Source organism: Schistocerca cancellata, chromosome 2 (assembly GCF_023864275.1).
Source record: "Schistocerca cancellata isolate TAMUIC-IGC-003103 chromosome 2, iqSchCanc2.1, whole genome shotgun sequence".
In the NCBI taxonomy this organism is placed as follows: domain Eukaryota; kingdom Metazoa; phylum Arthropoda; class Insecta; order Orthoptera; family Acrididae; genus Schistocerca; species Schistocerca cancellata.
The window spans coordinates 717571986-717598706 of NC_064627.1; the positions used below are offsets into that span (position 1 = coordinate 717571986).

A 26721-nucleotide genomic window follows, 5' to 3' on the forward strand; every position below is an offset into this window, starting at 1 on the left:
ACTTAGTTGTTCAAGGGGCTACAAAAATATTAGGTCACTGAAAACTTCATAACTAGTCAATGGGTCAAGGTACATTTCCTAAAATGTGCAGTAGTAATACCTGTTTATTGGCAAATAACCCATAATTAGACCAATCTCCCCCATTTGTGCTTTCATCCCCCTCCCCCCACCCTCCCAAAGATTTCTTTACTGAATAAACTAAGTTCTGGAAGAAATTTTGGCCTTTTCTGTGATGTTGGCAAAGCATTAGATTGCATAATAATAAAATACTAGGGAAACTGCCACATTATTTTATGGTTGTAAAACCATTCCCCACACATGGATGACCATGAATAACCAAAAATGGATCACATTAATAAATGATGCCACAGGAATAAAATTAAATTTGCAGTGACGAAGCATTAAATATGATACCCAGCAAGATTCAGTTCCAGGTTCTGAACTGTTCTTGGCCTTCATAAACGATTTCCCTAAAGATATTTGAGGAATCTTCAGATACTTTAATATATGCTAATGATGCAAGTATACTGACAATGGCTGAATAGCATAAATTTGTATTTAAATTGCCAATAAAAATTCCATATTACTGAGAAAATATACCAACAGTGTTATCCGACAAGATTGTGACCACAAATTGGAGCCACATCTAATACAGCATTACTGACCTCTACTGTCCAGCAGTATTTGCAGCAATACATTCCTTGGCAAGAAGTTTTTACATGGGGCCACACTGTGGCCACAAAATAGACGAACCCAAACTAGTGGAACTGAGTGCGATTCTACTGCTTTCACATTACACAAGGAATAAAATTAGAAAGGAGAGAAATTGGGCTTTGTGGATGCATGCTTTTTCAAGTAAGTGGAATGCTTCAGAAAATTTAACTCCTGAACTGAAGCTGGAAACATACTTTGCCCAGAATTTTACCAGAATGTCGAAACACAATTGCAAATATCTATTGCTGCAGTTGAAACAAACGCAGTGGAGTGTAAACGAGTTACATGTCAGTTGATGATCACTAGAGACTGGAAAATTTGCATTAGTTTTTGGCAAAATTGGCATCTCCATCTGGTGCTTTTAGTGAAGACAAACAAAGCCTTCATTCTTTGAAACTGACCGTTTGGAAAAAAAAGTACTGATTGGGAACATTTTGATTGGAATGCTTGGTTTTACGAGAACGTCAACAGCTTTCTTCCCATTAAGGCTTTAGTTTTCTTAGTTTGGCTGTATTTAAGCTTTCCACAATTGATTGTTCAATTGAAAAGAGTAGCATTTTCGCCACCAGTGTACTCAATGTGTCTGTGATTTTAGATGTTTCTGGACATTATTTCCCTTTCCCCCCCAATTTGACGATTGTGAAATCTGCAGAAAATTTAAGTTTGACCTTTCGTGATATTTATGGCTGTGCAATCCATGCTTGACAATCCTACAGACATTAACGCTATTTTCTGTTAGGGAAAGAATTTCGGTGCACTTGGAAAAATGTGACATTTCTTTTCCAGTTGCTATTGTGCAGAGTGCATACGTTATATAGTGGTAGACAACCACAAGTGCAAACAAAATAGAATTTTTAATTTTTACTGCCAGAGGGGAGAGAAGAACAGCAGTGCTTGCAGGGCAGCAGTCCACACCCGTGTTCTGTGAAAGCTGAAGTTACGCAGGGCTCAGCAATTTCTTCTGGTATTGTAAGGATCACACTTGAAATCTGTGATGGTGGTCCAATCTTAGTCACTTCACTCACTCCAAGATAAGAAAACAGTGAGCAATGCACAACAAACATCATGTGGGAACAACTATCATGCAATTCCTTGTTGATATAGCTGCCAACATGAATCAGAAAGTTAACTTCACTTAAATGTTAAAGCATTAGTTTACAGGAGATTTATCAGAAGTTAAAGTTAATCATTAACTCGTAACATTGAACTTTATATTGTGGGTGTAGTGAAATGAGCAAGTGAATTAAACATGTCACCATTGCTTAAATAAAATTTTTTTGGTTGTGGAAGTATAGGTTTGGTATGAAAGATTAAAAAACAGTTTAGTCATTTCATTTTATAATTATTTATTTATCAGTGTTAAACCATGGGAGAGTCAACATACAGAGAATTGGGTAGTATCTGATTCTCGTTGCATGTTTCCTGTAATAAGATGTTGCTTTAATCAAATATGCACATCAGCGGTGCATTATACCAAGAATTGAACTTAAGCTAACAGACAAAACGTATGCGTTTCCTTGTTATAAAATGCAAGGTTCCACGGCTGAGTACTATGCTGCATGTTGCAGCATTTATTTTAAATAAATCATTCAACAGCCCACAATTGTTCGGTAACAGAGCATAAACACATTAATAAGTTGCATTTGTGCACTTTTTATTTTGCAACTGGGTTGTTATGCACATTATCTTTCAAATTGGGCTTTGCCAAATGATGTACGATACCATTAACTGAAAATTGGTTACATTTTTTGATATTTATTTGCAGAAAGTAAGCTATTTCAAACTATCCCTGAAAAAATATTTCATCTGGACACAGTTCGCTATGAAATAGTGACTCTTTGTTAGTTTGTCATTTTGAAGCACAATTCACATCTATTTCGCATTTATCACAAAACACGAATTTTTCCAGTCCCTAATAATCCCCTTCTGGTTTTAGCTACTGATTATGCCTACAGAAGTGTATTGTATCTCTTTGAAGTGCAATATTCATAAAAAATTCTCTTTGTGCCAAAGTATGCAATGCTTTGGTAGAAGGACTGAAGGTTTACATTAAGTTTGAAATGGAAAAACAATTTTTATTTATATTTTATTTTTGTTCACCAGTACACACCACTGCTTAATCTATCAACCCCTGCTTCAGGTACATTTTGAGGTATTGTGAAACTCATTACATCAAATGCAAACTATACAAATGAAGAGTCACATACACTTCCATTCTTCCTGTGCAACTTCTTTGTCTTGCATTTGGCATAGGTTTCAAGACTTTGGAATTTGCATGATTCAGTAAGTGTGATTACAAGCTCATCAACAACTGATTGCCAACTGTGAACCCCCCTCCCTCAGATTGTATACATTAATTTTGACATCCCATAGTTCTGGTTGTAGATGAATCACAATTTTCCATTGTTGTATACAACAAACAACTGCAACAGATATGGCTATATGTATGCATGCAAACTTTCAGACGAAAGCAAAACAATATTGTTTTCTTTCAGACACATGAATGTGTCACTGTCGGTAAGAGAAGTAGAAATGAAGGTGAGAGTGAAAGGGAAGCATTTACAAAGGACAGAGATACCGTATTTACTCGAATCTAAGCCGCACTTTTTTTCCGGTTTTCGTAATCCAAAAAACCGCCTGCGGCTTAGAATCGAGTGCAAAGCAAGCGGAAGTTATGAAAAATGTTGGTACGTGCCGCCACAACTAACTTCTGCCGTCGAATATATGTAGCGCGACACAGCATGCTTTGTAGGCACAAAGATAAATACTGGCGCCAAAACCTCTGCGTCAGTAAATAAATTAAAAAAAAAAGTGGAAGACGAGTTTTTTTTCTTCGCCGCGAGTTTCGAGCACTGCATTTTCATACATTATCCAACGAAGTAAATACAAATTCCGTATTGTTCATCTTCGAATGTAGCACAATTTCAGTGTACTACGAAAATCTGACTGGCAAGACTGTTTCGGATATTTGTCAATATGGTCAACTCTACGTTCTGAATTTTTTCCTACCTGTGAGAAGAGATGGTTGCTAATAGGAACCTGATGAAATTTGAATCACATACAGTATTCTCTTCACCATAAGAATAATACGAATATAAACATTTTGCCATGTATTCTTTCGTGTTTGCTGCTATCTCATTTAAATCCTGTCTGCCTAAAAACTACGAAACTAGAATGAGACAACAGCAAACGCGGAAGAATATATGTATTGTGTCATGTTTATATTCGTATTATTCTTATGCCTAATAATGATAGTGTCTGAAATGAAGCACGGCAAGTGACTAGATTTTTAAATCTAAGATGACTCTAATTTCTGTTCAGAATTTGATGTAATAAAGAAGCGGCCACAAAGATTTTCAAACGGAGAAAAATTTTTGCCTAACTCTCGTTCAGAACATGTTCTATCATACGCAGTCTATTATTTGATTCTTGTTGATCATTATCAAAGAAAGCAGCAGTGTAAGTAACAACAAATAGCAGTCTCTTGCCATTGTTTCGCTAATGAGACGATTCCTCTCTTTTTTGTTTTAATTGTACGCGGCGGTAGCGCGCACAAAAGCAAGCCATGCCGCGAGCCGCGACAGGCCGTAAACACGCACTATCAGAATGTGACAAACAATGCATGACACAGTGCAGTAATGCATTTTCAGCTTAAGAGTGACGCAAACACCTATAACAAAGAAAACGGCACTTATCAGATCAAAGCAAAATAGGCAATCGATTCAAACCAGACGAAGCACGTGAAAAAGGAAGGGTACCCGTATAAATACGGACGGAGCGCCTGACGCATAGCAATGGCTACGTGGTAAAGCTTAACTGCTAAGCTTACGATTCGAACCAAACTACTGTAGCTGTATTGTCATTCATTCGACCTAAATTGTGTCTCACATTACAATGGACCAACTTTGTTTCGATTTGGAGGTGTGGCCTAAAACTTTTCTCTCCCCCTGAATTTCGAGTCTCAAATTTCAGGTGCGGCTTAGATTCGGGAAATTTTTTTTTTCCTTGATTTCGAGTCTCATTTTTCAGGTGCGGCTTAGATTCGAGTGCGGCTTAGATTCGAGTAAATACGGTAGTTATTGGCCAGCAATACAAAATATTCTCCACCCTTGTTGGGCTACATTGGCAACCCTTTGGCAGTACTTTGGCAGCTATCTGCAACAACTTGCAACATCAACAATATTGCCTAGCTGTATTGCAATCTACTGCAGCCACATTTGAATTTCAACAGCAACACTAATGCTGCCAAATATTGCTGTAACACATGACCCACCTAAATGGCCTTGAGTAAAAGAGCAGTGGGATAAAAAAATCAGTGTGGGTAGATTAGAATTAGTTGTGATTTGATGTTAATATGCTTTACAGTAATAACCTGTAGTGTAAATAATTGGTAGAATTCAACCATTGTTTAATGGAATGTTACATAATTCAGTTATGTGTTTCAAAAGACAGACGTCTCATCATCAGATTGCTGGATCTAAATGGATGATTTTAATGCAAGACAACGACCCATAGTCCAATGTATTTTTTATTTTATGAGTGATGCAGATGTGTTGTTGTTTTTAGTGTTTTGTCCATGTGATCTGAATATCGTTGAATTATGTGAAGTAAGGTTAAAGTGGTTGAATACTATTGCTCATAAACTGAATATTTGTCACACCTCACTGGCTCATTCTTGAAATCTCTACATACAAGCGTGCATATAGGAGTTCATAAGACAGCAAATCTTTGTGGAAACGAGTGGTTTGAATTACTGATAATTTTTATCCTTTTTGCTAAATGGCATGCATGGGCTTTCAATTTTTGTTTATTTTGGTAGTATTGTAGTTTTACATTGATGACACATGCTTTGTTTATTTGTTGTTATATCTTTGCAATTTTCAAGCTGTTAGGTTAGTTTCATTATTGTTGCTGTGGCGTTAATCATGGATGCCCCTCTGTCTATTTGCACCAAAGAAGAGCAACATTCAGTGATCCATTTTTTTTCCGGTTGGAAGGCCTATCAGGGTCCAAAATACATCGGAGACTTTCGGTACAGTACAGGAACAGTGTTTTGCCACAGCAGAGTGTCTACAAATGGGTTGGAAAAATTCCGAAATGGTTGCATAAGTGTTACACACGATGAAGGAGCTGGACGACCATTTACTGCCACAAATGAAGAAACCATTGAGCATTCACGTGAAATGATTCTCTTAGACAGATGATTAATTATTGACAAAATGGCACATCATCTGCAAATTAGTCATGGGTTCTGCCTACGAAATCATCCACAACAGACTTGGGTCTCATAAAGTTTGTGTAAGATGGGTCCCAAAACAACTCACACAGTTGCATAAACAAACACGCTTGGACATCTGCAAAAAACATTTGGATTGCCATGGTAATGAAAGGGACAACTTCTTAGACAGGATCATTACTGGTGACGAAACATGGAGCCATCTTTATTAGCCCGAGAGTAAATGGCAGAGTATGGAATGGAAACATCCAAATTCGCCGTGTAAGAAAAAGTTCAAGACCCAACCATCTGCAGGAAAACTGATGCTTACAGTTTTTTAGGATGCTCAAGGTCCAGTACTGAAACATTATGGGGAAAGAGGCGCAACAATAAACAGTGTATGATACAGTGAGATGCTTACTGCCAGCTAAAGCCTGCAATTCGAAGCAAATGCCGAGGATTGCTGTCAAAAGGTGTTGTGTTGTTACACAACTATGTCCGTCCGCATACTGCTGCCCACACTGCTGAAACGCTCCAGGAATTCAAATTTGAAGTACTGGATCATCCTCCATATAGTCCCGATCTTGCCCCTTCTGACTATCACTGGTTTGGTCCACTCAAACAGGCATTGAGGGAGGGGCCATCAATTTGCCTCGGACGAAGCAGTGAAAGAAGCGGTGCATTCCTGGCTTGCAGCTCAACCATGAATCTTCTTTTATGAGGGCATCAGGAAGTTTGTACAGCGATGGACCAAGTGCGTTGAAACGCAAGAAGACTATGTCGAAAAAGTTCTTGTAAGTTTCCTGTTTGATTACAATAAAATTTTATAACCACTTTGCGGATAATAATTGACTTACCCACGTATTATTAATATGTGTTTGAAATGTTTCGATCAACTATCTGTTGTTTATGTATATAATATGTTGTTGAGTGCAGAGTTGCATAACTCATCTTTAGATGTCCCTACAACTTTCCAATCAATCAGTCTGCTGGTGCAGACACAAGTATTTCGGAACACACTTTTCAGTGCACCGTGCTGAACATGGGGCTCTGTAACAGGCAAGTCCTGCATGTTCACCTGTTTGGATGAATTACCTTTCTTATCACAGTAGGTCAATTGTCACATTCAGATACACTGTCATCCAGGTGAGTGGCTGCTCAAAACATCCACTGCTCAAAATATCCACCACACCATGGACTCATGTTAGTGAAGTCAATGTCAGGCTTCCATAGGACCTGTGGTAGTAATTGAAGGCAACATGACACCTGTGGACTACTTGAACATTATTGTGGACCACTTGCACCTCTTCATGCTTGAAGTTTTCACCAATGGTGATGGCATCTGCCAGCAGGATAACTGTGTGTCACAGTACCAAACTTGTGCTATAATGGTTGGAGAAACTTGATGGTGAACGTAGATTAATGTTTTGCCCATGAAATTCACCTGATATGAATCCAATGGCAAATGTCTGGGATGCCATCAGGTGCCACCTCTGTGCTCACAAATCACCAGCCTGTAATTTGTGGAAATTTTGTAATTAGCATAAACATCTGTTGGCACATATCTTCAAAAAATACCAATAAAATGTTAAATCCATGCCACACAGAATCACTGCTGTATTGTTCTCCAAAAGTGAAGAACTTCACCATTAAAAAGGTGGTCATAATGTTTTGGCTCATCAGTGTGTCAAATTGATAGTGTTAACAAGTATGTTAAGTCATGTCACTACAATAAAGATACTTAAAACTGTCTTGCATAAACTCACCCCTTCCTCCTTCTCTGGACTGTTCACAAACCACTAACATGCAAACCATATCAAAAGTTTGTGTTAGTCAACAGTTAGTGCCCCTTAATATGCTTGCTGTTGTGTAATATCAAACTAGCACAAGGCAAAACTCATTCAAATCATTATGTGCATTAGATTGAATTATAGAAAGACAATACACATATATTAGGACTGTCCAAACAATCTACTGTGGAACACAATGAAGAAACTGAACACCATTCACTGAGAAGATATATTGTGCAAGACCCCACTGTAATTAGAAGCATGTACTAATTCATTTATGAATCCTGTTGTGAAAGATTTATTAACATCATTAAAGAAGACATTAGCTAGACATACATACCTTGACTTTAGTATAGTTTTTTTAGAAGCTTGACTTGCATGTTTCATAACACCGTTAGTTTGTCAGACAGGTTTATGAATGTCAGTATCTGTTGGTAATGTCTTTTTTACCTATGAACATGTAAAGTAGGCTTTCAAAATACATTTTTTATGTGTATGCCATTTGAATTCTCACTGTATTAAGTATGGTTGTCTGAAGGTAGAGTTATATAATTCTGAAATCTATAATATATGATGCATCCAAGCAACAAAAATAAAAACAGTTGATTGGAACATATTAAACACATATTTTTACTAGTGTTCTGATTTCTTAGACTTTTCCAATGCTTATGTTTTGAAATGGAACATTCTTTGGTTTTCAGGTGCCTGTGCCAGATTATGTAGGACGTAAGGAAATCCTTGACCTATACTTGGGCCGTATACTCAGCAAGGATGTTGATGTTGAAATGTTAGCTCGAGGTACTACTGGTTTCACAGGAGCAGATCTCGAAAATATGGTGAACCAAGCTGCACTGAGAGCAGCTATTGATGGTGCTGATTCTGTTTCCATGAAGCACCTTGAAAATGCAAGAGACAAAGTCCTTATGGGTAAGCAAATGCAATATTTTCTTCCCTAATTACTCCCTGCCACATCACTCCCTCTCCTTTTTTGTGCACAAGTAAACGGAAACTTTGTAAGTTTATACTAATTGTTTGTGGGTGTGGGCGGCCTGTTAGCATAAATCAGAAAAAATAAATACAACAGAAAAGTAATTGGACAGATCCCAGGATGAGTAATTCCTAGCCTTATTCAACTGGGGCATCCAGTATGCAGTCCACTTTTCCAAAATTACTTCCTGCTTCCTGTTGCTGAAATAGGATTTTAGCAGATTATTTAATAAGCCAGTGGTGATGTACTGAAGATGCAAGGATGTCAACATTAGGAGTGCAAAAGAAATTCACTACTAAATTCAGAGAAGAGGATGAATAGGTGGAGAGAGTACATTGGAGACCACTACAATTGGAAAGAATTGTCTGCTGACATGATATAAGAAGAAATGAATGTCTATTGGGAAGACTTCCAGGATCCAATATTTGAATGTGACTTTTTCAGAGCTTTGGAGGGTTTGCAACATTCTAGTGAAATTTCTTAAATAATTTGAGTAATTGGCATCCAAATGATTATTCAAATTGATATGTGGAATCTGAGATTGGAGACATACAATTGAACTTTCAGAAGACTTATCACCCATCACTCCTGAAGCTAACAAATGCAGATAAATGCAATAATTACCATACAGTTAGCTGCAAGAATAATAAACCGAAAAATGGAAAAGAAATTTGATATGTGTTATATGACAATTAATTTGACTTTAGGGAAGGTATGCAGTTACGACATTGTGCTTTATAATTTAGGGAAGAATTACAAAAAATCTGCACACTTACATAGGATTTGTCAACACAGCAAATGTTAAGAGACTGTAAAATGGAGGCAGATGCTTCAGACACTCAGGAAAATTGTCATAAGCTACAGGTAAAGAGGGGTAATTTACAACTTGTACAATAGCAAAGAATGGGAATGAAAGACGAAGAGAGAAGTGCTATCAATAAACATAGTGTAAGGCAAGGCTGAAGTGTTTCCCACCTACTGTTCAGCAAAGAATGTATAAGAAGCAGATTACAACTGGCAAAGAGGGCGTTCTTTCCTCTAAGAGGTCTACTAATAACAAATGCAGGCCTCACTTTCAGAGAAATCTCTAAGAATGTATACAAGGGAATCATGGACAGTGAGAAAACTGAGAAATGAAAGAATCAGAGCATTCGAGATGTGGTGCTATAAAAATATTCTTAAAATTTGTAGACTCGCACAAAATGAGTTTGCCCTCCACACAATTGTTGAGGAAAGAAATATTTAGAAAATACATACAAGAACGTACAGGATGAGAGGACATGTCAGGAAGAGGGAGTAATTTCAACTTTGTTAGAGGGTACTGTGCAGTGCAAGACAGAGATTAGAATACACCCAACAAATTATTGGATTAAGTGCTACTGCAATGAATAGATTGGTACAACAGAAGCAGTTGCATGATGCATCAAACCAGTCTAAAGACTGATGACTCAAAAACATTGTGCTGGAAGATCCACATTAAAAGTTTGCTGTCATCGTTATCAAAGGCTTTCGTCAGTTCATGTAATGTTCCCACTGGCAAACAGTACTGGTTAAGGACTCATAGATGACATTCACAGATAAGGTTTTCTGTTCAGCCAGTATATTTGTTTCAGAGTCCAATGCCTTTTTACTTATATCTGGTGGTGATGTTGAATAATCTTAGCATATTTTTTTGAATGCTTTTGAAAATACTGTCAGAAGTGAATTTGCTCGGAGGTTGCTCACATTTGTCACTTGTAGCTACCTAGAGAACTCTAGTGTTTATAGGAGATTATTTCATCACTCATACTGGGAAGTTGTTGCTGTCTGACATTTGCTGTTGTTTTATCAATAATACCATTAACTGACCCCTCCCCCCCCCCTCCTCTCCCAACCCTTCTCTCACCCCCCCCCCCCCCCCCCGCCTTCTCTCTCTCTCTCTCTCTCTCTCTCTCTCTCTCTCTCTCTCTCTCACACACACACACACACACACACACACACACACACCAGGTAGGCATAAGTAGTGGTGGGGTTTTTTTTTTTTTTTTTTTTTTTTTTTTTTTTTTTTTTTTTTTTTTTTTAGGGGGAGGGGTCAGGAAATATACTAGCTCAGTTTTCAGAAATACAGGTTCGATATCCAAACTAAAATAATATGTTTATTTGTGTCTTTGTGTGGTGCATACCCTTCCTTTCTCATAGTGGCCTATTCGTATCTGCCCTTCCATAATGTCCTTGTCTTCTGTTCTGCACTTTCTTCAATTATTGTATTAATGTTGCAGTAACATATCATATGAATTGCTGATAGCTAGTGAAAAATAAGTTGTGTTACAGGACTCAGGAAAAGCATTTGATTTTAGTTTTATTCTTGAATATGTGAGAGTGGTTTCATAAATCTGATAAAAAGCAGTAAAAAAATGTTTGTTTCATAAACAACTCTCTTACTTCTTGAACATCTCCTTTGAGGGATATACTCCTAGTCCAGCAATCCTCCAGCTTTTTCATCCCATTGGAAAAATAAGTTTTGTCAAACTCTGCAAAATACTCCTTGACTGCAACTATCACTTTCTCATTTGATGAAAATGTCTTCCCAGCAAGTCAAAGTTTCAAATTAGGGAACAGGAAGAAGTCAACTTGGGGCTAAGTCTGGTGAATAGGGTGGATGAAGAACCAATTAAGTGCCCAATTCATGCACTTTCATAATGAGTGATGGAAGAGATGGTGCATTATCCTGGTGAAAGAGCACTTTTTTGCACACAAGCCGTTGTATTTTTCAGCCAACAAGTTTCAAACAATCCAATAATGAAGCATAATAGGGTAAAATTAGGTTCTGCCTTTTTCCAGTCAATGAGGGTTATTCCTTAGGAATCCGAAAAGCCTGTGGCCATCACTTTCCAAGCTGACAAAATGGTCTTTGCTTTCTTTGGTGCACTTTCACAAGCCTTTGTTCATTGGTTTGACTGCCATTTTGACTGTGATGAGTAATAATTGGAGCCAGGTATCGTCAACAGTCACAAATGGGCACAAAAAATCTTTCAGACTGTGATTAAAGGTCACCAGACATTATGTTGAAATGGTGTGCTGGATGCACATTTGGATAACTATGAGTAATCTGGCACCCACCTCACACACAGCTTCTTCGTAGCCAATTCTCTATGCAGGGTATTATGAGATGCATATAGTCTCAGCAATCTCAAGAACTTTTATTTGGTACTCTTGCATCATCATATTGTGGATTTAGTCAATTGTTTCCTTTGAGGTGATCTGACTTGGATGGTCGGAGCGTTCTTTGTTTCTGCTGCTTGTTCAGCCACATTAAAATTCATTAATCCAATAGTAAATGGTCTCAAGGATGGTGCAGAGTCCAGATGAACTTAATTCTGTATTTATTTGTGTGCCAGTTCACCCTTCAAATGAAAATGTTTAATAACAGCATAAACTTAGTTTTCTCCATTTTCAGCCACAGTTGATAAGCTAACCAATTCAGACACCTGTCAACAATGAACTGTATGCTGTATGTTGTTGAAATTCTTTATACAATCTTCAGAATAATCAAGCGTACCAACCACGAAGGCACAACAAAGATATTCCGTTCTTTTGTGGAAATTTATCAGACTTATTGAACCCACCCTCATAGTTGAAATATGTAACTTGTACAGCTAGATTTTTGATGCTTAATAAGTTTTCGATCCATATTAGTCTTTCAAAGACAATGATCCTTAATAATAAAATTCTAGGATGTAAGTTACCACATGAATGAGAATTGCAGGACTAATTTGGAAAGAGGAATGCAGAATTATGTGGTAGTCATCTTTGTACTAATTTGAGTAAGTTGAATTTTAGTCTGCCTAATCAGGCTGACTGTTTTCCCTGATAATTTACTAAAATTATGTTTATATGCTTCTCAACATACCTAAAAAGAAACTAGAGGAAATGCAGTGTTGCATTAGAAGTGCTAGAGTTTCCATGAGGCTAAGTATTGAGCATTGACATTTCTAATAGTGATCCAGAGCTAATAAAATGGTTCAGATGGCTCTGAGCACTATGGGACTTAACTTCTGTGGTCATCAGTCCCCTAGAACTTAGAACTACGTAAACCTAACTAACCTAAGGACATCGCACACATCCATTCACGAGGCAGGATTCGAACCTGTGACCGTAGCAGTCGCGCAGTTCCAGAATGTAGCGCCTAGATGTGCTCGGCCACTCCGGCTGGCACAGAGCTAATAACAAGTGCTACTTAGTTGCTGATAATTTCTCAGTTCTTAAGCAAATCATATCTGGAAGCTCTTCATTGTCTTTTCAGAATGCTGATAGTACACTCTGTAATTACTGTTACAAGAAAATACACTCATGTTCAGAAAAAGCAGAACGCTTTAAACGACTAAAGAGAGGACGTTCATATTCACGGGATGTGTACATTATTATGTTCTGAAGAAATGATTAGTATTTGAACCACGTTGGCCCACGGTTTCAAGGTCAACATCAATATTGTGGTGCAACACCACCTACTGGTAAAATGTGCCTATGGCTCTTGTTGTCACAATTAATTGGAGGTAATGGATCAATGTGACTTGAGCAGATTTGCAGGATGCCTCGCAAACTGTAACATCAAATCAGTGAGTCTGGAACAGGCACGTTATTGGCATGAGAGAATGTGATGCATCCATTCAGGAAATTGCTGCTCGTGTGGGACAAAGTGTTTCGGCAGTGCAACAAATGTATGCAGAATGGTTCATGGAAGACCGTAGAACACAACGAGATGGGTCAGGTTGCACTGCCCAGACCATTCCCTGAGAAGATCAACACTTCATACAAACGGCAGTGCAGGACAGATCAACGTCCTCCTCGGCTCTGGTGCTACAGTGGAACAGTGTAACACATTGTACACTGTCAGGAGTGACAGTTGGTCGCTGTTTATTATGGCATGGGTTACGTGCTCATCACCCACTTCTCCGCCTACCTTTGACAGATGTGCAGAAAGACGCTAGACGGCAGTGGTGTGTGGAACAACATTGTTGGGAACAGGAGTGACATCAGATAATGTTTTCGGATGAATTCAGGTTCTGTTTGTTTGTAAGTGATAGCCACATTTTGGTTTGCCACAAACGGGGAGGGGCATCACAGGTCCGCATTCACACAAGACATACAGCGCCAACTCATGGCCTTATGGTATGGGGTGCTATTGGATACAGCCACAAATCACAGTTGATGCATGTCCAGGGCACTGTGACTAGTGTGAATAACATCCTGCGACCTGTAGCCAAACCCCAGATGCCATTTCTCAGCGAAGCAATCCGTGGCCACATGTTGCTGCATGAACACATGCCTTCTTTGTGTCACAGGGTGTCGGCCTTTTGCCCTGGCTCGCCAGATCACTAGACGTATTGCCAGTTGAAAATGTGTGGCATATGGTGAAACGACAGTTGCAGCTCTGTGACCCAGTGCCAACTACCGCATATGAACTTTGGAACCAGGTGAATGCAGCTTGGATGGCTATCCATAGGACACCATTTGTGCATAGTATGCATCATTGCCATCATGCATTGAACAAGTTATCAGAGCCCATGGTGGACCTTATGCCTACTAGGAACAGGGCACATGCTGAACCGAGGTGACTAAAACGCTAATCATTTCTGCAGAACGTACTAATGTACATGTCCTGTGAATATGAATGTCCTATCTATTGTTGTTCAAGGGATTTTTTTTTTTTTTAAAAGGTTGCATAATAATATTTGTTATCCCCCCAGGCATGTTTAATGAAATGCTGACCTTTAGAGGATGACTTCTGATTTGTAATGGCTATCAAATACATACATTAGGATGAGCAGGGACTTGCATTGCTATAAAATAAACAAAGTGTAATTGGAGGGATAAAAAAGTGTAATCACCAAGCAGTGGCAGTAGAAAACACATGTAAGAATTAAAACATGTGCAAGCCAGTGGTTTCTTCTTCTGGCAGAAGTATTGCAGAGGAAGGAAGAGGGGTGAAGAAAAAAGACAGAAAGGTTTAGCAAATGGGGAAAGTTCGGAAAAGTCACCCCAGAACCCCAAGTCAGAAGATACTTATTGGACTGGATGAGAAATAAAAACTCATTTTCAAAAATGAAGGATGTCACAACAACCAGTGAATTCATCAAGTGGTGCCAGGACATAAAGGACAAACTGAAATATATGAAGTGATGAACGTTGATAGCTAACATGAAAACTACAATTTTCAAGTTTGTTCCAGATAGCTTATTGTCCATTCTCTTATCATAGGCTTTTCATTCCCAGATTTAATTGCATTGACCATTGTAGATCAGAAAATAAAGAGGGCCTTTTATATTGTTATTGACTGTGGACTGTCAGTGGGCAGGACATGTCTTTGAATTTCAATTATTTAGAGTTGTTGTAATATAGAACCGGGGCTCAGTCCGACAATTATTTACAACATCTCGTGTGAGATAAAGTATGTATATGATCGTGAGATAAGCATGTGCTTGTTCAATCTACAGAGTTTATATTATTTTCACAACAAGCGCAGCAATATGCAGGTTTGTTTTTGCATTGTACCTGTGTCCATTTATTATATTGGCTTAAGAAGAATCTAATAGGTGCATGGAAGAAACTGCTGGAACACCATTGTTATAGGAGGAAACTAATATGGCCACAAGCTGTGACGCGTGCAGTGTGGTGTAGCAATTAGCATCACTGGTTGATGGGTTGTGGGTCACCAGTTCAAATATGACTAACAGGAGTTATTTTTTATTTAATATTTATCATTTGTGGAAGGTTCTCGGAATTTCTTATGATTGTGATGTTTGCATATTCTGTATTATTCAGTGTTTGTCGGAGTGGCAGCACACTGTATGGTGGTGTTAAAGTGCTCTTTATTGCTACATGTTGTACTTAATTTATGACCATGATTTCAGATTTGGACTTTTGTGTTACTACTACATGACATTGTTTGGTGCAGATGCCATGTTTTCAAAAATGTCGACATCACCTTGGCTCCACAGGGTGTATACGACCCGGGAATTCCGGGAAAAACCCGGGAATTTTTTCATCCGGGAAAAACCCGGGAATTTTTCGAAATTCCGGGAATTTTTCATTGTTTTAGCTTTCAGTTACATTTTTGTAGTTTTGACTGCAGAATTGATTCTCTAGCAAAGAATGTTATTGTATCCTGCTACTGGAGAATGATACTGCAGCAATAAAATATAAACGAGAGGGAAAAAAATAAAACTGTAGTGGCAAAGGAAATGTGCATTTTACGACAACAAAACACGGTGCACGCACAAGCGTCTACAGATAGCAAAAATATGTTAAAGGCCGTAGGGCACAGACTGTAATTCTTCGTAACAATAAACTGCTTGCTATGAGCATGACATCACAACTGTTCACATTAGGTTCGTTTGACCAGTTGCCAGCGGTCTGTTGCGCATGCGCATTTGACTCGCGTATAAGCAGTACCTTCTCTCGCTTCCCGCTTCTTGAAGTTTGGCTGTTAGCTGCATCGGTAGTAGCAGCAAGCAGCCTGATGCAAACGAGAAAAATTTTTCTCGCGCGCCCTAGCTGCCAGATTCACGCTTGTCGTGTACAGCTCCCACGTCAAATGAAAACAAAACGGATTTCTGTGGCCGGGAGCTATCAAGTGAATTAAAATGCATTCACATAATTACAGAGGGCAAAAATATATTATTAATTTCAGTTTCTGATTTTATTTTCTTTCCAAGTTAGTAGCAGTCAAGCATTAATCACCTTGCAGAAGAATGAAGTTATTTTTGCAAGTTTGCTAAAGAAATTCCGCTGAGGCAATCATTTTATTTGAAACGAAGTGTTTCATTTAACAATTTTGGGTACTTCCAACTGTTCGGTGAATTTCAAGTGCACGTTATCATCTTCTGCCATGTATGGCATTATGCCATAATAAAGAACCAAACATGAGATCGTAGAGTACTGGTACTCCAAGAAAATTTACATCCCAAAAACCACACTGAAAAGCTTAATATCAGATGGGACCTACTTCATTGTGAATCTGGAAAAAACCAATGTGCACTTCAAGCCGAATTATGCATTTTAGTATGATTCACGAAATTTTGATGCCTTTTGGAGTATCCTCTGATGCCCTGTTTCTTTTATGGTGTAGTGTAAGCTCTCTTAGTGCTTTATACACACGAACATGCGGGCTTCCTACACCACTGCAGTTGCACACGCACAATAATTCGTTTTTGGCGCTCTCTGGCAACTGGTAAATCAAACCTATAACTAACAGTATTGCGAACGGTGGTTAGAAAAGCGTTACTTTCAAAGTAAATTTCTTTTTACGCAAGATGAATTATGTTACGTGTGTGAAAGTGGGATGGATATCTAAATCACAGAGCGTTCGAAACTGAACAGTTTGAGGACCAGCCACTTCAAGAATTTCGAGCCGAGGCATTTATGTCACAATTTTAAATTTACTGGCACATTTGTGTGATGTATCTTAAAGCATATCACACCAAAAAAAAAAAAACAATATTACACGTGAAAGCTTAGCTTTTCTTGTAGATATACGGTACTGTGTACATTAATGTAAACCGTTAACTTTTCCTCTTGTGTGTTCGCGCTATGTAACCAGTAATCTTGCTAGTGGCTGACTATAACACGTGCCCTATGCTCTGAATAACTGCTGTCATCGGCTGGCGAGATCTCGTGGCTTTAGATATGACTCGCTTACAAAAGGACATCACAACCTCGGTTGCAACGCTCCGGAAACTAAAAAGCTGTGTTTGGTGCAATTCGAATTTATACTTTCGTAATACGAAAATATGCAGCGTATATGTTGCTGCAAATCAAAGGTCTTTCCAAAACTTCTCTGCTCCGGCTTTTCTTTTTTTTTCCGGGAAGTTCTACGCGATTATATAAAACGTTAACCATTCAAAGGATTGATAAGTTTTACAGTTCCGAGGGAACTTTTTCTGTGCTAAGTGACAGTAGGTCACCCGGGAAAAAGCATATTTTTTAAACGGGATATCCGGGAGAAATCCGGGAATAATCCGGGAATTTTTTTTCCTTGTCCCTGTATACACCCTGCTCCAACTAGGCAATCTAAAGGCTGTCACCTACACAGGCAGGAACCAGAATAAAAACAGTACATTGTTCCCAAGGTCTTTGTATTCAGGATACCAGTGGATTACGAAATAGCAACACATCAGTTGACACAATGGCTGTAAGGATTTGACTGAGGCACCGAATTCAGTAGGTGGGGTGACTTGATGCGTTTGGCAGGTGGACTTTCCTTCCTTGGACAGGACAGGCCAGAAGTAGTTCAAGAGCAATGAAGAGAAGCTCAGTGATTGGGATAAATTCTATACCGAACTGAAGATAACATTTGATGACAATCAACACCAAGTCCGCTTAGCGAAAGAACAGTTGAACAGGGCCCCGCATCATGTTGAAATGACAGTCCTATGTACAGAATGTTTTGACCCTGTGCCACATTGTAAGCAACAAAATCTCACACTTTGTGGAAGGTGTCACAGAAAATGTACCAAGCTCTTGTGGGAAAGGATGTCAAAAAAACCAAGGAGTTCATCAATTGGTGCCAGCACGTAAAGGAAATGCAACAGAAAGGAGTCTGAGCAAAGAAATATGACAGACTCCGAAATGTGTTCCCTATGACAGTTGCAGAAGGGCATCACTACCTCGCCTTTCTGATGCCAGGTAGTAAGAGAAGAGCTTCAGTGTTTTATTTACAACCAGAACTGTTGGGCCAAGTAAGCAAGAGAGGACAGCTATGAATATTTACCCTGTACATCAAGAGATAATAGAGAATGTTTAAGGAGAGGTTTGTTGTTCTGCAGCACTAATCTTCGCCACCAGTCAAACGCGCCTGGAAGAATGAACTCAGCCAACTCAGACGTACGCTGCAGTCATCAAATGACAATGCAGCATCCAACCATTGCAGGTACAACCAACTTCTCTGCCAGTTATAACGCCCTACAGAAGAACAGACTTTTGAAGGAGAGAGGACATCATGCTTGTATGTTTCCATTGTGGATGCCCTGGGCAGGTTGAACACTATAACAGAGAAAGAAATTTCATGTTCGATGACTACTACGCCACCAGATGGTAACCATCACAACAGTTTTATTGAGCTGCAGTCAACTGCAAGTGATTACAGTTGACCTCCACCAGCTAATTACTTAGTACTGTGAATATCACAGTAGACTGTTCACATTGTGAAGAATCATCTCGTAAAATACATCAGTGTCGTCATTTTCTTACGTGACCACAGATAGGCAATCCCCCATGGGGTAGTATGATCCCATTCTAACCTAGTAATCAGAAATAGTAAATCTTCTCATTCTGTTTATAAGTCGGTGTATTTCTTCATTGATCACCACAGCACATAGGTTCTGTGTTTCAGGTACTGTCCAAGCAGTATCCGAACTAATGCTGCAATGTCTTTTATTTTTACTCATGTTATAAATACTATTAACATACCTGTATGAAGCAATAAATATTTGAATAGCCCAGAAAGTACAAGGCCAGACAAGTAAATCATTCACATATATAATCAGTAAGTAAGGAGTAACTTTACTTGAATATTACTGACTTTAACTCTTTTTCCACTATTAACAAATGTCCAAGTACTGAGAGTTGGTTAAACAAGTTGTAGGTCATAATTAATAATCACACCTAAATATGAAACATCACGTATGATATAAATAAGATCAATCATTTATACAAGTACTACTTAGGTCCTGATTGGCACACAACCCATTAATTGTATTGGTTTTAGGATGGGTAAGGAAATAACTTTCTTGGTGTGGAATCCTCACTTATTCGATGAGGACCAGTATACAAAAGTTGCTGTTTACTTTGTGAGTGTGTGTGTGTGTGTGTGTGTGTGTGTGTGTGTGTGTGTGTGTGTGTAAAAGTGAAGATCTCAGGTGAGATTTTTTTGTGTGTAAAAGTGAAGATCTCGGGCAAGTTTTTAATGGAATGTATTCTCCTACCTGATATTTTTGCTTCTATCAAAATCTTCTATCCTAATAGTTCTTCCTCAGTTGTGCCTTTTCGGTCAGTGTGAGTGACACTTTTCTTACCTTTTCTTCTGAGAACTACTCTTCTCTTTGTAGATGCAGAAGCAGATTTATCCATTCATTCTCCCTTTTGTCCTACATATGAGTTCCGCTGGAGTAAATTGTGTGTTATACAGTGGCAAATTGTTCATTACCTCTTCAGGAAACTATATAAATATTCGATTGATTTTGTTTGATTACTGTTTGCATGAGTTATAATGAAATGGCTAAATTCTCGAAAGATACATTCACTGTGATTTCCCTTAGGTTGAAAGTGTAATATTAGTATATGTTTAATGCAATATTCATGTAGAATGTTTTCCATGCTTGACAAGTGAAATTTGATGTGTTACTTAACAGCAGGGCAGCAGGCTTGCCAGCTATTGTGTGTAACTGTTTACTACTCTCTTAATTATCATACCTACTGCAGTAAACTTTGTAGCATACAGATTAATGTACTCAATTTCCATTACCTGATTAGTGACAATAGCTCTCTGAGCCCATGGGGTGGAATGCACGTTACGATAATAAATTTCGTGGGGACGAACTTCCATGTGGTACTGGTATTTGTTGATAATGCTAGGCTTGTTTCCACATACATGTACGTACTTAATAGCAGTTCTTTTAATTGCTCTGATAACAATGCATCAATAGTAGTAGACTCTATGATTTTACCTCTAACTTGATTTTCAAGCTGACAGGTGACAGTGCGATGGCGTTCTACTTACGTATGTTGTCTTTGTCTTAAGTGACTTTACCCTCTGTCATTAATTACCATGCTCTGTTCTTGTTTTTGATTGATAAGCTTCAGTCCTTTGTCTGTCGACATTTAAAAACCATTTACCTGAAGAGCGGTCTATTACTGCCTCCTGTCATAGGAAATCATTGCCAAAAATGCAATCTACTACCAGTTCACTTTTAACAAGGAATGGGAGCTATATCACTTCATTTCCTATTTTAACTTCCACCTGTGTTTGCTTCGTGACATTGTGTGATTTAACACAGATAACTCCTATGGTTTTATGGTTTTTACTGGATATGTGGGTGCTTTTGTGACTTCACAAATTGTATTGAAGAAATTGGATGGCAAAGTACTCACCATGGCATCGAAATCTCGACGCTCTTGAAGTATCCTTTGATGTCTTGTTTCTTTTATGACATAATGTAAGATTGTAACCTCCCCCTCACTTATCGACCTTAATGACAGTGAAAAATTAAACCGCGTGTACCTAATGGAAACTTGGGAAAAGCAGTTGTCACCGAAGTTAATCTGTCGGTAAAGAGGGAGGAAAGGAAAAATGCAAATGAAACTGGTGGAAATTAATTTTGAAAAGGGGTAAAGTTAATAAAGAAAGTAAATGTGCGGGCGTTACATTAACAATTAACTAGCGGTAATTAGATATTTGAGATTTGGGGAAAATTACGGTCGCCAGTTCTATGGACAATTACTATCGTAACTGAAAAAGAAAGGTTATTGCACATATAATTAGCACATATAATTAGCACTAGAAGTGTGGCAACTGAAGGTTGACACGTGTAGTGTGAAAACTGAAAGTTTGTCAGAAGTAATAAAATTCTGACTTAATTTAGCAAAAGAATTAATAAAACCGGAAAATTGAAATTAATTTAGTGACTGAAATTAATAGTGAGCTTTGTTTCTGAAGCACATCGAAATTCAGTAAAATATGGTTAGTCTTGGGCTACCTCAACAATCATTTCAAAAGCTACTTGAATCTACGCAATTTAGAAATAAGAGATTTAACTTTGAACTTGAATTAAATGATTCTGAACAATTTACAACAGTAAAATTTAGTACGTACCAAGCCGAGCTGCAGTCACAGGTAAGCTAAAATACGGTAACAAAACTTGCACTCTTAATTTGTGCTTGTGTAATCTAAATATTGTAGCCAGCTATGAATACCTTAACTGAACTTTGAAATTAAAGCAGTGAAATCGAATGATATCACTTTAATGCTGGCGTTTGAATTCCAACGACACTCGGGTTCATTCCGGAAAAGAAAGGTACCCTGCTTGGTAATGCAATTGGGACAATGAGCAACAAAGGTTCATGCTACGTTGCTGTAATTTAGTGAGAAAAATTTAACAGTTTGAAAAGCTGAGGTCTGCCATACAGTTCTAAAACTTTATGTGCTACCAGTCTTCCTTGTTGGCTGATTGAAGGTTTGAAGTCATCGATCGAGGAGGTGGCGACAGTCACTTATTGTCGGCCGTCGCTGTTGCAGAAGCTGGATGTTGGCGCGCCTTCTTCTCGACACGGTCTCCAGCCGAAACGGGCTCTTGATGTGTGCCAGCTAATGCTTCCTGTCCGCGACACCGTGTCAGAAACTATCATAGCAAGTCGAGCGCAATCACATGCTGCCAAACCCCGAAAGCGCGGCAACTCGCGGGAGCGTCACACAACACACCTGCTCAACCGCACTACTCCAGCCAGACTCCCCTCTGCCCGCGCTCCAAGTGACAGAGTTCACTACCAAAGATCCTAAACACTTTAGTTCTCCACACGACCTATCGATGTAATTGTTCGATAGCATAGTTTTCCCTAGGCAAGACCCAGCGTAAAAATACAAATAATATTTACAAAACAAACCAATTATACATTGACACACATATATATATATATATATATATATATATATATATATAGTAAAACAATTACAATATATAAAGACACAGAAAAGTTATATGTTCAGGTAACAAAAAATAAGGAAAAAAATTTGCAGTGCAATAGATGGAAATAGGAGGATATGCATTTCCAGCGTTACAAGATCTTTTAATGTTTTACACGTATGAACATATGGGCTTCCTGCGTCATCGTAGCTGTGCAAGCGTGGTGACACCACTTATCTGGCACTTTCTTGCAACTGCTGAAACAAACCTATTTCTAACAGGTTGCGGAAAAATATTGTGAAGGGTGGTTTGAAAAGCGTTACATTCAAAGCAGATTTCCTTTTACGCAAGATGAACTATGTGCGAGAATGTACGATGAATTTCTTGAATCACAAAGCGTTTGACTCTCATTTAAAAATCAACTCTTTGAGGACGACCATTTAGAAGAATTTCGAGCCCAGAAGATGAGACATTTGCATCGTTATTAAAAATTTTACTGGCACATTTGTGTGATGTATCTTAAAGTGTAACACGCGCAAGAAAGATCAACATTATATGTGGAAGCTTAGCTTCTCTTCCAACTTATTAATCTTCGAGACCAACATTATATGTGAATGCTATGTATATTAATTTAAGCCATTAACTTTTCTTATTTGTGCATTCGCGCTACTTAAGAATGATTGGCTGACTACATCACATGTCCTATTGCTATCATCAGCCAGCGAGATCACGTGAATGTGCTATGACGCTTACAAAAGCGCATCGCAATCTCGATTTCAATGCTTCGGAAAGTGACATGCGTTGTTTGGTGGAATTCAGATTTGTACCTTCGTAATATGAAAATATGCAGCTTACATGTTGCTGCATATCAAAAGTCTTTCAAAACGTGTTTTTTTTCCCCCTGAGTTTCGTTTTCTAAAGTGCCGGGAAATTCTATGTTGGTATATAAAACCATAAACATTCAAAGGATTGATGACTTTTACAGTGCCGAGGAAGAGTATACTGCCACTTAACACGGAAAAAGTGTATTTTCACTTGGGAGAAAATGTATTTTTAACCAGGAAATCCGGGAAAAATCCAGGAATTTTTTTTCCTTGTCCACGTGTACACCCTGAACTATAATCCTAAAAAAGCTCATAGTTTGAAAGTGGGGTACATCAGTGACCACAGCAGGAGCTCATTAAAGAACATGAATAATTAGAATTTCTATGTTAAATAGTATTGTAACTCCTACTTGGCCAAGGACTGATCCATTACCTGTAATTTCAAATTGCTTTTAGTGTCGGGTGCAGTCTCATCATTGGGGAGTGGAATAACTTGTTCACAGCTGACTGTAATAATAAGATACAATGCAGCAAATGATTTGTATTGCACAGAAACAATAATCACCTTCATAATAAGATATTTAGACTTAAAGGTTAAACTTGCAAAAACACACATGATGGCACGCAATCAACACATCACCAAACCAGTCACTTCTCAACATAATTAAATAGCTGGAATATAAAAAAATTCCTTGTCCATGATTAATAAAGGATATTAATAACTTCAGTAGTAAAGAAAACCATGTTTGAACATAAATAATCTTAATATTATACCAAATTACAAAGAGCAAGGAAAATGGCTTCCTTACATAAAGACAGACGAAACACAAAAGGTAACAGAGAGACTTCACTCCTTAAGTTGTTTGTAAACATCTGAAACATGAAATTACTGATGTGATGCTAACAATACATATTACAATCTGATCTCTGGCATAATGAGGCATATTAATTTATTACAATGTGCCATTATTACTAATCATGGGTTTCAGAGGAAGTCCTTCCTTGTGTCTCTTAGGAAGCCCTATAGTTGTGGTGCCGCTGCTGCTCTTGTCTTCAGGCCCTTAATGATGTTTCATAAAAAGCTTGACTTACTGGAATGGAAAAGCTTGAAGAAAAGGAAAAGCAGATGGGTCCCTGGATCACAATGTATATAGAAAATCTATGCACACTGATCTCTATCTCTGCATCTCAAGCCATCATCACCATCTGTCACAAAGAAATTTGGTGCTAAAGACTCTTTTCCATAGAGCTCAAACACTTTCAGATAAGGATAGCATCACCAAAAAAACATGCATGAATAATGTTCTGTAGAAATTGGTACTCACATCATCAAACTGAACAGGCATTGCATTCAAAATCAAGAACACCCATGAAAGAGGTGGAGATTATGAGATTAAAACTGAGAAAGGGACTACAATAATTGCTTAACAGCCTTATGATGGCCCACTATCTGGAAAGATCGGTAGACTTCTATGGAGACATGGCATCCAGTGTATTTTGCTCCCTTCAGCTGAGAGCAAAAGTATTCATTGTAATGTTAAAAATGAACTAGGTCTCCAAAAGCCCAGTGAATACCAAATTTTGTGCACATGTGGCATTTGTTAACATGAAGCAGACTATTAGAACAGTTAAGCAAAGGTACAAGGAACATCAGTGACCCAGCCAACTAAATCAACCAAGCGAATCGGCTGTCGCAAAGCACTACTTCAAATATAATCAAGAATTTATATACGATGACACAAGTATCTTGATGTGAACACACATCTTCGGGAACAGCGTAATTAAGGAGTCTGTCGAAATAAATATGTCAGAAAACCTAATAAAGAGAGAGAGAAGTTTCAATTTAAATAACTTTTAGGGTTTGGCATTCAATTTCTTAACATCTCACCAGCCATCAAATCTTGCAGCACATGAAGAAGACCACTGTTTCAGTCATAGAAATATTGTGCTTGAAATGGAAACAACAACCCAGCAGAACGTCTGGAAGCACTCCTTTAAAGAAGTTTTCTTATCGGTATGATAAAGCATAATTTTTTACATATACTAATGTAAAGGAGTAACTTTTTCTCAAATTTTGCACGAATTTGATGAAGACATAGGTCAGTATTACTGAAGGATAAGAGGATATCAAATGAGGAATAAGATCAGTCATCACTTACACTACAAGAAGAGTTGACATACATTCTGTATAAAATTCAGTAAAAAATAGCAAAATATTAAGAGTTGGCTGGAAAGACTTCTGCCTGTTGTTTGTGAGCCAATGGATTATTTTTCTAATTGTGTATCTCATATCATGTCAGTACCTGCAGGTGAACAGTTTTAGATCGCTCACAAGAAGGTAACTAAATGTAAACATAACAGTAGTAAATAGTAGAAATTCTAAATTTGCTTGCCCCTGACATGTTACGCTCTTTTATAACAAAAAGCACAAAAAATTAAAAATATCCACATGATTTCATCAACTTTGTGATTTCTTGATCAAAAAAAGGAAGAGGGTGCATGGAGAGGGTAAGAACTGATGAATTTTTAAAATGATCAAATGAAAAGTTGCCTATTGCTCTGATGCTATGGACAAATTAGATTAGGACAAAAAGGAATCTTATGATCTGTATCATTTTCTGTGCTCCTGACTGCTAACTTTTTATGAATTTCCACAGTTGAATATATCTAGGAATCGACAAGAACATTCTGATTGTAAATGGATTGACTTCATTTTCTTTTTTACTGTCATTTTCTTTTTTACTGATTAACTGCTGTGTCAGTATGTGGAGTTATGGATTATTACAGAAGTTATGTCATTGTTGAGGTTCTTTTTTTAATTTCTTCTAGTTTGTTGAAACTAACCTAGAACCTTGTTCCCAGGGACCAAAAATTTTGTTTCATGTGCACCATTTAAACATCTTGCCAATTTTTTCACACATGGCATACAGTGAGCAAAGTTTAATAACTTCAAGTGCTAGAATTAGTGTCTTTTCCAAAGAGCTCAAGTGCAAAGATAATTTTCCCATATTTAACTTGTGTACTTCAAGTGTATAGACAGTTTGCTACAAAGAGTGTGTAAGTTTAATGATGAGACATTTTCAAGCAATCTGAATTCATGTCGTCATTTTCATTTCATACTAGGTCCTGAAAGAAAATCAAGAATACCTGATGAGGAAGCAAATACAATAACAGCTTACCATGAAGGTGGTCATGCAATTGTGGCTTATTACACTAAAGATTCGCATCCACTACATAAAGTAACTATTATACCTCGTGGTCCATCCCTTGGCCATGTAAGTTGAATAAAGTTAACAATTCAACAAATAATATATTAATACTTTTATTATAAGATGACAGAGTCAACTTTAACACTATTATTGTTTAAGAATTTTTCCATAAAGGTTCAAGAAAGTTAAAAAAAGAAAAAGAAAGGGGGCCAAGACCACTTGCCCTGTGTTTGTCATAACACACAAACAACATTGTAATATATATCTGCATGTTAAGTTTTTACTTAGACAATTTGTGTAAACGAGCATTCATTTCCGTCCGTGTG

The 26721-nt window shown here is 37.9% G+C and overlaps 1 protein-coding gene across 1 annotated transcript in view; it reads left to right on the forward strand.

The window, feature by feature from the left end:
- Positions 1–26721, forward strand: part of LOC126162512 (ATP-dependent zinc metalloprotease YME1L-like) — a 108231-nt gene that overhangs the window by 73283 nt on the left and 8227 nt on the right. Inside the window, exons 10-11 of the mRNA XM_049919065.1 lie at positions 8421–8646; positions 26310–26461. Of these exons, the coding sequence (XP_049775022.1) occupies positions 8421–8646; positions 26310–26461 (378 nt within the window). The remainder of the gene's footprint in view (positions 1–8420; positions 8647–26309; positions 26462–26721) is intronic.